We start from the raw sequence: 12390 nt of genomic DNA, 5'->3' as shown, positions 1-12390 counted from the left end.
TCACCACGTTAGGCCTTCTGAAAAACCAAATACACAACATCCACTGCATCTCTTTTATCTAGCCTGCTTGTCACTTCAAATAATTCCAATATATTTGTCAAGTAAAATGTTCCTTTAAGGAAATCATGCCAGCTTTGGCCTATCTTGTTATGCACCTGCAAGTGCCCTGCAACCTTGACATTTGACACCAACTTCCTTCCAACCACTGATCTCAGCCTAACTGGTCTATAATTTCCTTTCTGCTGCCTCCCTCACTTTTTGTATAGTGGGGTGCCTTTTGTGATTATTTTTTTTCTCTCCAGATGTCCGGGACCATACAAGAATCTATTGATTCCTTAATGATTATTACCAATGTCTCCACAATTGCTACCGATACTTCTTTCTGAACACAAGGGTGCAATCCGTCTGGCCTGGGAGACTTATCCGACCTTAAATATTCAGCTTTCTGACCATTTCTCCCTTGAAATGGTATCTGCTCTCACTTCCTTTCCCTGATGTCCTTTTGACCTCTGGCACACTGCTAATGTCTCCCACAGTGAAGGCTGATGCAACATACTCATTTAGTTCCTCTGCTATCTCCTTGGCTCCCATTGTTATTTCTCCAGCATCATTTTCTAGTGGTCCTATATCAACTCTAACTTCTCTTTTACTCTTTATATATTTGAAGCTTTTGTGTATCCTCTGATATTTTTTCTAGCCTACTTTCATACTTTATCTTTTCCCTCCTTATGTCTTTTAGTTATCCTCTGCAAGTTTTAAAAAACTTCCCAATCCTATCTTTCCACTATATATTTTTTTTGTTTCTTGTATACTCTCTCCTTTAATGCTACCTGGCTTTCACTTCCCTTGTCAGCTACAGTTGTGATATTTTTCCATTAGAATATTTCCTCTTTTTTTGGTATGTATTTATTATCCTGCATCGATCCATTGCTGTTCTGCTGTTTCCCTACCAGTGGCCCCTTCAATCTACTTTGGCTATTTCCTCTCTCATGTCATTGTAATTCCCTTTACTCCACTGAAATATGACTCTTCTGTTTATCCTTGTTAAATCTCAAATTGAACTCAATTGTATTCTGACCACTGTCCCTAATTACCTTTTTGTTCAAAGCATTCTAATCACTTCTCATGCATTCTTTTTTTGGCTTGGCTTCGCGGACGAAGATTTATGGAGGGGGTAAAAAGTCCACGTCAGCTGCAGGCTCGTTTGTGGCTGACCAGTCCGATGCGGGACAGGCAGACACGATTGCAGCGGTTGCAAGGGAAAATTGGTTGGTTGGGGTTGGGTGTTGGGTTTTTCCTCCTTTGCCTTTTGTCAGTGAGGTGGGCTCTGCGGTCTTCTTCAAAGGAGGCTGCTGCCCGCCAAACTGTGAGGCGCCAAGATGCACGGTTTGAGGCGTTATCAGCCCACTGGCGGTGGTCAATGTGGCAGGCACCAAGAGATTTCTTTAGGCAGTCCTTGTATCTTTTCTTTGGTGCACCTCTGTCACGGTGGCCAGTGGAGAGCTCGCCATATATCACGATCTTGGGAAGGCGATGGTCCTCCATTCTGGAGACGTGACCCATCCAGCGCAGTTGGGTCTTCAGCAGCGTGGACTCGATGCTGTCGACCTCTGCCATCTCGAGTACCTCGACGTTAGGGATGTGAGCGCTCCAATGGATGTTGAGGATGGAGCGGAGACAACGCTGGTGGAAGCATTCTAGGAGCCGTAGGTGGTGCCGGTAGAGGACCCATGCATTACACACATCTAATCCCCTAGCTGTTCTAAAACACCATCTTTTCAGCATTCTACAAATTCTTGAGATCCAGTCCCAACCGGGTTTTCTCATCTACTTGCAAGTTAAAATCCCCCATGACTACCATGATATTGTGCTATATATGTGGGGGAAATAAATCAGGACTTGAAAAGTTTAAGGTTAAATACTGTAACATTGCAAGACCGTGCGAAATGCAAGAGTCCATAGGCCATTTCAGATAGCCTAAAAGTTGAGATGTAAAGGTGGAGAAACTCCACCAAAATGCATAATCACCTATCTTTCTGAAAGTGCAGAGGTGGTCTCAGAGCTGCATATTACAACCCCTCTCCGAGAGGGATAATCTCTGCAGCACAGCCCTCCGCCGATCAATCTGAATGTACAGCCACGCTAACCAGCTGTTTAGAGGCAGGCTGATGATGCCATCAGCCCGCGACCCATTTCCCCACTCACCCCTCTCCAAGTCCGGGGCAGCGGGAGCCGTCAAGGGATGGCTGGTGCAGGCTGGGATGATGGGTAGGGATGCCTGGGTTACGTCAGCGCCCTCCAGCGTGGTTCTCAACCAGGTCTGGGCTGGGAGTATAAGTGCAGCCTGCAATAAACTAGTCTGCTCACTGAACTCAACCTGTCTGGTTGTGTGTGTTATTGCAGGAACAGTGTAGCCGCCCCGCTACACTACCACTTTAATTTCCCCTCTCCACAATGATATACCTTCCTTTGCAACACTCCATGTGCAGAATTTCAAAGATTCACCATATTGTGAGAAGTCTTCCTGCTCTTTAGATGCTACCTGATGTGTCAGGTATTTCCAGCATTTTCCATTTCAAATAATCTCCACACTATGTTAAACAATGTGAGGCTGGTTACATGTTACAACATATAAAGCGGACTTCTCTTCCAGTTGTCCTCTGAGCAAACCCAAGAGTCATAACCATATGGATGTTTATAAGGAAAAACAAGTTTTTTTTTAAAAGGTCAACAGCACGCTAGCCATCATGAAAAGAGAGTGCACAGTAAAGTTACATCGAAACCTTGGTTAAAATCATTTTACTACCTGGTTTAGGATAAGCCACTTGAACCTGGGAGCCATCTGGTGAATTATTTTTTTTATTTATCTTTCGTAGTATGGCTAGCAAGGGCAATATTTTCTAGGCCATCACTAATTATCCATGAACCTGTCTCTCCCAAGACAATTTAAATTAGCCTAAGCCCATCTGAGGTCCATCCATTGCAGATATCTTTGTGAGGCACTGCCCAAGTCATAACTTCTTGCTGCTATCATCAGGCAGATGTTACAGAAACCTTAAAAGCTAGAGGTTCAAGAACTATTTATTTCCAACAACTATTAAAATTAAATTTTAATTAAAATTTTTAAAATAAATTTAGACATTCAACACGGTAACAGGCCATTTTGTCCCATGAGCTCGTGCTACCCATTTAACCTCTAACCTCCGATACGTTTTGAACATAGACATGGGGAGAATGTACAAATCCTTACAGACAGCGTAGAATTCGAACCCTGGTCCTGATTGCTGGTGCTGTAACAGCGTTGTGCTAACCATGCCGCCCTTGAATTTCCCCTTGATGGACTGCTCCTGCAGCACAAAAGGACTGTCTGCAATATTGCAAGTCACTTTTTTTGCACCAAGATTACTGTGAATATTTATTATTTAATGCATTATCTCTTTCAATTGGTCTACTGTAGTTTTTTTTCTGTAAATGTACCTGTAGAACTACACCAAGTAAGAATTTTGGTACAAGTGTACATTGTTCAATATGTAAACTTGTTATCTATGTGGAAAAACCAGCTAAGGCTCACAGAATAGTACAACATTTTGTTGTTTCACAGTCTCGCATCATTCAAGCCTTTACTCTTGTAATCCAAAAACCATACTATGACACTTTGACACAACCATCCTTTTTGTTTGTACCATCTTCCATTCTGTTTGTCAGAGTCAGTGATTGATCTCCAATTATGAGCATAAAGCTGAAAAATACAAAAGCTGCAGAGGAAACAGAGAATTTCTGGAGCAACTCTGGTCAGAAAGCATCCATGAGTAGAAATGGTCAGTCAAAGTTTTAGGTGTGAACCCAATATAAAGACTAATAGAGAATAGGTGAAATTACATTTATAAAGGGGGAAATAAGCTTTGATTGCTACACAGCAGGAATCTAGAAGAAAAGTTTATATAAACAAATTCTTTGCCTGTTCATTCAATCCCTCTATGCTCCATTGCAGAATCACAGTATCCTTTAACACAACATGCCTTTCTACCCATTTTTGTATCCCAGTAAATTGGGAAACCTTGCATGTTGTTCCTTCCTCCAGGTAATTTATGTAAATAGTGAACAATTGTAGGCCAAATACATATTCCTGCAGTACTTGACGAGTTATCGCTTTCTCGTCTGAACAGGACCCATTTATTTCAGCTATTTTTTTTGGGGACAGCTTGTTAACCAAATACAAGTCTACCCTGCTTTACAAAAGTAGAATGTTCCCAAGAAACCTTTTGAAAGCTGAAATGGCGTAAAAGCGAAGATCCATTCACTACTATTGGAGGCTATTTTCGTAAAAGTGAAAATCCATTCAAATTTCTTTTGGATATTGAACGCGTTTCTTTGTAAAAGCGAGTATTTGTAAAGGGGAGTGAATCACATGTTGACCAGTTTCCCCAAAGTGGTTAGAATGGTGAATTATCTCACTTGAAGGATATGCAAAAACCAGCTTGGCTTTTACAATTGATTTCGTGGCTTTGTTAATAATCGCTAATGGAATTTTATTGTTTAAATTCCATATGATTAACTCAATTTAAATTCCATGACTGCCATGGTTAAATTTGAATATGGGTCTCTAGATTATTAGTTTTGCAATTTAACCACTGTACCACTTTTATATTGTACCACTAAGCATTTGTCTGCACTCGTTGAAAACTAAAGACCTGGAAGAAAACTAATAATTTTTGTGGTTTCACTAGAATGTTGTAAGTTAAGTGATTTTCTTTTCATAACCTGGCAGCACTGGAAACTTTTTTTCCAATGATATTTTCAGCCATTAAATTAATTTTTGTTTATAAGATATATTTAGCATATTTTACACTTCAACTATTTACAGGTATAAACTAAAATATCTCTTCTCTTAATCCTTTAGGGAGGAATTAGACATTGATCTGAAGGATATTTACTACAAAATTCGATGTGTGTTGATGCCGATGCCTTCACTGGGATTTAATAGGCAGGTCGTGAGAGATAATCCAGACTTCTGGGGCCCACTAGCTGTGGTTCTTTTGTTTTCAGTGATTTCACTTTATGGACAATTCCGAGTAAGTGCATTGGAGATGAAGCAACAAATAAGATTGATATAAATTTTGCTTAAAAATGCATTTTGGATCCACAAATAATAGAGATAGTGTTTAGATAGGTACTGTATTTAATGAGATATAGAAACCCCCCCCCCCCCATTTTTTAATCCCCCAAAAAGTTGCCTCAAAAACCACTTGGAGTCCAAAATGCAAAGATGGTGACATTTTAGTGCCACCAATTTGGACACCAAAATACAAAGTGTTCGAAATACTCATCCAACTTCAAGAAACCTGCAGAGATGCTGCGGCTGTCCAGGAAGTGGGCCCGCAGCTTCGCAGACCACCTTCCTTTGGGTGGCCTGTGCTTTCCGAGAGCTGCTGTTCACTTCCCCCGTGAGTAGGCTGACCATGGTGACCCCCCCTCCAGCAGTGCAATGGCAGTGTTTGCAATATACGCCAATGGTACGATTGACTGCTTGCTTTGAGAGGAGTGCTAGGCCTCAGTGATCATGCTCCATGATGAGCCTTTGTTCAACAAGCACAGCCCACCCCCCCCCAAGCAAATTTGGTAATTTTGTATTCTCTACGTGATGTGTCCTCGCTCCCTGCCATCTGCCCCTGCGCCTCATTCAATTTGCTCGGGGGGGCCATGCTCACGAGCAAAGGCTCAGCGTGGAGCCTGATGACCACGGCTCAGTTGTCTCCTCAAAGCAAGCAATTGATCTAGCTCCCCGCAGCGGTGGGCCCAACTGTGTCCTTGGTGATTGGCTTCTCTCCCTCCCACCGTCGCACGCCAGTTGGTCCCGGCATACTTGTCAATCAATTGGTGTTTACACGGTAGGGGGAGAAGCAGCCTGAGTCTTGACGTGCAGCAGGCAGGAGGATGTGTTGCTGCTCTTGCTTGTGTGCAAGGAGGCTTCGGTGTTTCAGCCATGCAAGGCTGGAGGGGTTTACATCGAGTTGAGTGAAGGGACACATAAGCGCATTATCTACAAGGGGCCTTGCAGGAGGAACCCTTTTGCCAACTTACCGAGTACTCATAAATACACTAAAATAAATTTTTCATAAAATTTCATGCTAAAATGCAGTTTAAGTGCAGATCTCTCTTTCAGTCTTTTTATTGTTTTGTATAACAAGCACACATTGTATAGAGAACACAATGCTACAAAATATGAAGAATATATGTACATTTCCAAAAAAAGCGATTATATTCCTTCCCCATACAATTCTGTCAGAATGACGAAAAAAAAACAAAGAACTTGAAGCCCCCAAAGGAAAAGGCCTGAGATGTTTTGACGTAAAATTAAAGGTAGTATAGTTCTGCTGAATCTATAAAACATTACTTACTGAAGGAAAAATCATTTACATAAATACATTCATTGGTTATGACAATCAGTTTTACTGAGCACAAAAAGAGTCCAAATGTTATGAAAATTGGTGTTAGCATATAATGCGGAACACCTAACCTTTTCTAAATTAAGGCAAGACATGACATTGAGTAGCAGTGGGTGGAACAGGATCTTTCCATCTAAGTAGGATAGCTCTTTGTGCCATGAGAATTGTAAATAGTATGACTTGATGATCAGATGAAGAAAATAACTTGTTAATACCATCTAACACTCCGAAAGAAAGCTGCTAAAGGATTAACACATAATATTATTGACAAAAAACTCCCTCCATAAGGTTCAGGAGCTCGACAAGACCAGAACATAAGTTTCAAGGTTGCTTCCCTGTCATTACACCTGTCACATCAGGGATTTAGATCAAGAAATATATGGGATAATTTGTCTTTAGCCATGTAAGTCCGATGTACAACCTTGAACTGAATAAGAGAATGTCGAGCACATAGTGAAGAAGTGTTAACTAATTAGAGAATCAAATCCCAATTTTTTTCTGAGATAGAAAACTGTAGATCATGCTCCCATGCTCTTTTAATCTTATCAAGGGAAACTTGACACAATTAAGTACAGATCTCCATGGTCCATTCAATGAGAAGGTTTGACGAGTTGCTTAATGGGCTACTCCTGGTCATGTCTTTGAAAACTATTGCTGGAGGGTCTGATGAAGTTGCTCTGAAAGCAAAGGCTGTATATTTTATTAGCTGTATTTTTTTTTTTAAATGGTTTCTGAGTTATTTAAGGCAGATTTTGTTGAAATTTTCAGCTCAACAAGGTGACTGGCTCACTTCCTGACACCAAACGCTTACTATCTATAAAGCAAAAATCAGCAGTGTGAAGGTATACTCTCCTCTTGCCCGGATGGATACAGCAGCAATAACTCCAAATGCCATCTAGGATATATCAATTTTATTTGGCTGTTCTTGCAAGTTGTCATCAGTTGTTATAGGTAACATTTACAAGATGCTCTTTGACAGCCCTTGCAGAACCTGCAGCGACTACAACTTAGAAAGATGAGGGCAGCAAAACTGGCAATGGCATCACCTCAAACCTCTGAGTAGAACACAATTATGGGACAAAATTGCCATTCCTTTATCATTGCTCAGTCAAACTCCAGATAGAACAGTGCTGTGGCAGTATTTTCACCCACAGACTGCAGTGATTTTACATGAAGGCCAGTGCCACTTCCCTTAGCATAAGAGCTGGGCAATAAATGCCAGCCTTGCAGAGATGTCCATCTTTCTAAGAATGATGAAAAGAAAGAGCTGCATCTTTCATTATGCCTCATGTTGAGAAAAATTGTAGTGTGTCTTAAGAGCATTTGTTGTGTCGCCAAATCTTGGAACTATTTAATTATTCTGTTTCTTTACATCCATGATCCTAGAAAATTAAATTGCTTTGATGGAGCAGTAGATAAAGGGAAATAGGTGGCTATTGTATGCAGTAAATCCACTGGTAACTGGAATTCAAGCAGCCTCAAGCAACTGGCAAAAAAAAAGAGGAAAATAAATAAAAATAATTAAAAAAATAGAATATCAGATGATTATTTAAATGGGGAAAGATTGAAGCATGCTGATGTGCAGAGAAACTTTGGATTCCTTGTCCATGAATCTCAAAAGGTTGGTTTTCTGACACAGCAGGTAATCAAGAAGGCAAATGGGAATGATTGTCTTCATTTGCTACAAGGTTTGAATTTAAGAGGAGGGTGATTCTGCTGCAACTTGGGTCCTCAGTTGTTTGTAGTTTATGTTGTTGATTTGGATGAGGGGATTGTGAATAACATGAGCAAATTTGCAGATGACACTAAACTGGGTGGCGGTGTGGGGTGTGAGGAGGATGTAAGGAAAATGCAGAGGGACTTGGACAGGCTGGAGGAGTGGGCGGCTAAATGGAAGATGAATTTCAATGTGAACAAATGTGAGGTTATTCATTTTGGGGGAAGTAATAGGAAAGCTGAGTATTATTTAAATGGAGACAAGCTAGGGAGTGGGGAAGTGCAAATGGATCTGGGTGTACTTGTTCACCGGTCACTGAAGGCTAGCATGCAGGTTCAGAAAGCTGTGAAGAAGGCAAATGGAATGTTGGCTTTCATAAAGAGGGGATTGGAGTATAGGAACAGAGACGCCCTTCTGCAGTTATACAGGGCCCTGGTGAGACCCCACCTGGAGTATTGCGTCCATTTCTAGTCTCCAAACTTGAGGAAGGACATACTAGCTATAGAGGGTGTGCAGCGCAGATTTACAAGGTTAGTTCCAGGGATGCGGGGTTGACATATGCTGAAAGGCTAGAAAAACTGGACTTGTATCCGATGGAGTTTAGAAGGATGAGGGGGGACATGATTGAGGTATACAAAATCATCAGGGGGATAGACAAGGTGAAGTCTGATTACTTGTTCCCAATGATGGGGGAGACGAGGACTAGAGGGCATAGTGTAAGAATACAGGGTAGGCCCTTTAGGACGGAGATGAGAAAACATTTTTTTACCCAGAGAAGTGTGAATCTGTGGAATGCTCTGCCACAGAGGGTGGTAGAGGCGGATTCGCTGACTATGTTCAAAAGAGAGTTAGATAAGACTCTTGTGGGTAACGGAGTTAAGGGTTATGGGGATAAGGCTGGAAAGGGGTACTGATGGTAATGATCAACCATGATCTAAAATGGCGGTGCTGGCCTGACGGGCCAAACGGCCTACTCCAGCTCCTATTGTCTATTGTCTATTGGTACTGGTGAGGCAACACCTGGAGTATTGTGAACACCTCTGGTCACCTTTCTTGAGCAAGGATATATTGGTTATGGAGGCAGTGCAGAGGAGGTTCACCAGGTAGATTCCAGAGATGAAGGCGTTTCCCAACAGCATAAAGGACTCCCATCATCGTAGTCAAAGCCCCTTCTCACTGCTACTTTCGGGCACAAGAACTTCAATGTTCAAGAATTGTTTTTTCTAACAGCTGCAAGGCTGATGAACCTCCCTTGAATGGAAAACCATTCAAATTCTCTTCCAACTCTTAAAATTATGAAAGGATAAAGACAGGATTGAGAAAGAAAAGTTACTTCCACTGGTAAGTGAAACTAGAACTGGGATGCATTTCCTCAAGATTATGGGGAGTTGAGAAACTAGTGAAATCTGTGGAATCCTCTGACCAAGGAAGTAATGGAAGTTGCCTCATTAAATATACTTAAGACACCGTGGGATTTATTTTTGCATAATTGAAGTATTTCGGATTATGGTAAAAAGGCAGATAGGTGGAGGTGAGTCTATGGCCAGATCTGTAGTGATCTTATCTAAAGGCAGAGCAGATTCGATGAGCCAGGTAACCTATCCTGCTCCTAGCTTTTGTGTTCTTCTGCATGCAGAATAAAAATATTGTCTTGAAATAAACATTTGATTATTACTTCTAGGTTGTTTCATGGATTATAACAATCTGGATATTTGGATCACTAACCATCTTCTTACTGGCTCGAGTTCTTGGTGGTGAGGTAAGGTTGCTTTGTTCACTAAATCTGGATAGTTGTACTGGTTGGGTGTTATAGTATCAAGACAAATCTGGCTATCTTATTTTGCAGGTTGCATATGGTCAAGTTCTTGGGGTGATTGGATATTCACTACTCCCATTGATTGCAATTGTTCCGGTCCTTTTGGTTGTTCGATCTTTTGAGCTTTTATCTACAGTTATAAAGGTGAGTATCTATATATGAAAATTTTAGCCGTGCTGTGCAAAATAATTATGTGATTGTTGTGCAAAAACTTAAGTTAGAACCTGTGGTCTTCAGTGAGCTGTGTTTGTCATGAACTAAATGGGTCCATGCCTGTCACGGAATAGCATCAAATGAAGTCATTGTTATTCATGAGGAGCAAAGCACAAAAAACACAGATGGCACTAAGACACTCCTTTATATCCATTATTCCCGCAAATAAGCATAAATGTGCGTTATAATCTAAAACAGTTAATATGTTCCAATGCACATTAATTAAAAACTTGGAATGTTTAAATGTCTAAAATGAAGTTGTATTGTTGAACAAACTATACTTCCATAGATTATACTGCAAGTTGCAAGCAGTGATTGATTTTTGAAAGTAAAGACCACTCTCTATTAGAAAAGCATACAGAAAGGAATCACTTGGCACAAATGTCTGCAAGCTGATCCCTGCATTTTTATATACAGTGATTGGTTCCTCAGCATGTACATCTACATTTATTTTTAAAAAAAATTGAAATGGGGCCCGAGGCTGACTTTGCAAGACCCATCAGTGATAAGCAAAAATTGAATAATAAGGACTGAGTGCTTATTTGTGGATCAGAACTGGCACATTCTTTCATGATGAGCCCTGCCTACAAAAATGTGAAACTTAATTTTTTGAATGCCAACCAAATCACTTCTCCAGTTTAGCTGGTTATGGAAGACAATCGAAAATATTCAAAATTTAAGAACATGAAAAATCTTGAAATATTTAAAAAATCTGGCTTGTCTAATTGCACCAGTTCCCCTCCATTGAAATCAACAGAAGCTGTCCTGCCAGGGCCAACAGTGGAGAATTTGTACCAACATCTTGCACCCAATCCAACTTGGCCCAGGATATTTGTGCAGATTCTCCACAATGTGAGGTGTTGCCAAAACCTTAATCTCTATGGATCTCCAGTACTTTCAAATCAAAGTCAGATTGTTGCACTGTGGTATATTGCATCGGAGGTGTTCACACGGAAATCTGATTCACTTTGACAAATCTTATTTTGCAGTTGTTTGGTGTATTCTGGGCTGCCTACAGTGCTGCTTCCCTACTGGTTGGAGAAGAATTTAAAACAAAGAAACCTCTTCTTATTTATCCAATATTTCTACTGTACATCTATTTTTTGTCCTTGTATACTGGTGTGTGAGAATCAAAGGATCCGACTGTTTGGTAAGGACCCATTCAAGGAGATTGTTGAGAAAAAGTGCTATTGACTCTACGTGAAGAAAATTAATTCTTCCTCCTCAAGTGATAATTTTGGGGTCTAAAGACATAGTTCTAGGGTTTAAACACTTTCTAGTGTTTAGTGGCTACATACATTTGTATTTAATTCGTATTTTAAAGCTGTTTTGGTTTTGTGCGGAATTGACTTCTAAAAGTGAAGGCTGTTGACCGGTTTGATGTGGACGAATAGCGGACAGTGCGAACCATCAAGCTTGTTATAACCAAGGAAAAGAGTTTCTGTCAAATTCGATTTTGAAACACCCTGAAGGAAAAAAAAATCAAAGTTAAGGCATTGTTATTTTCAAATCATCGTAATTTTTAAAATGTGCAGTTTTATGAGATGATGATTAAGTGAAAATGATTCTATAGATACCTTTTATCTAAGGAAATGTAATCCTGCAAATAGATACATTCCAAGCATTTTAAAACTTCCAATTTATGTAGATCAGCCATTCTCAACCTTTTTAAGGCTATGGCTTATGGGTTCCCTTCTCTGTGAAGCAGTCAAGTTTAGTTGGTTTCTTCCATACTTCTAATGACTACATGAAAAATATTCCATGATTTCACTCTGTGACCCTTCCTGAAATGTGCTGTGGCCTCCATTGAGAATGGCTGGTGTAAATTACCGGTAGTTTAAATTTTGTTTAAGTTGGGTGCCTTTGCTTGGATTATTTTTAGCTGCTCTCTGGCTGTTGTATACAAACCAAATAGTAACATAAGCATTTGTAAAATAAATAGCAAAAAAGGCGTTTGTGGTTGGCTGTTCTTTAATATTCTTCCTGCTTGATTCCCTATAATTTTCTTAAGGCCATGACCAGATTGACACTTTTTTCTTCAAAGCTTTAGATTTTTGAACACCATGACTTAATTTGATTTTCAAATTCAAGTTTCAGGTTTACATTATTTACCATGTGTTTTGACAAGCTGATATTTTGGATGTTATCTAGAAAATCTATCTATACACAAGTAAGAGTGTGGAGTTACAGTGAGAGAT

The 12390-nt window shown here is 40.2% G+C and overlaps 1 protein-coding gene across 1 annotated transcript in view; it reads left to right on the top strand.

The window, feature by feature from the left end:
- The window catches only part of yipf4 (Yip1 domain family, member 4), a 31905-nt gene extending 19761 nt beyond the window's left edge, over positions 1-12144 (top strand). The window contains exons 3-6 of the mRNA XM_069930954.1: positions 4901-5072; positions 9845-9922; positions 10010-10123; positions 11182-12144. Of these exons, the coding sequence (XP_069787055.1) occupies positions 4901-5072; positions 9845-9922; positions 10010-10123; positions 11182-11319 (502 nt within the window). The 3' untranslated portion in view covers positions 11320-12144. The remainder of the gene's footprint in view (positions 1-4900; positions 5073-9844; positions 9923-10009; positions 10124-11181) is intronic.
- Positions 12145-12390: the final 246 nt, after the last annotated feature.

Source organism: Narcine bancroftii, chromosome 4, assembly GCF_036971445.1.
Source record: "Narcine bancroftii isolate sNarBan1 chromosome 4, sNarBan1.hap1, whole genome shotgun sequence".
Taxonomy (NCBI): domain Eukaryota; kingdom Metazoa; phylum Chordata; class Chondrichthyes; order Torpediniformes; family Narcinidae; genus Narcine; species Narcine bancroftii.
The sequence above is the reverse complement of the archived record's forward strand: the minus strand, read 5'-3'. Positions and strand labels throughout refer to the sequence as shown.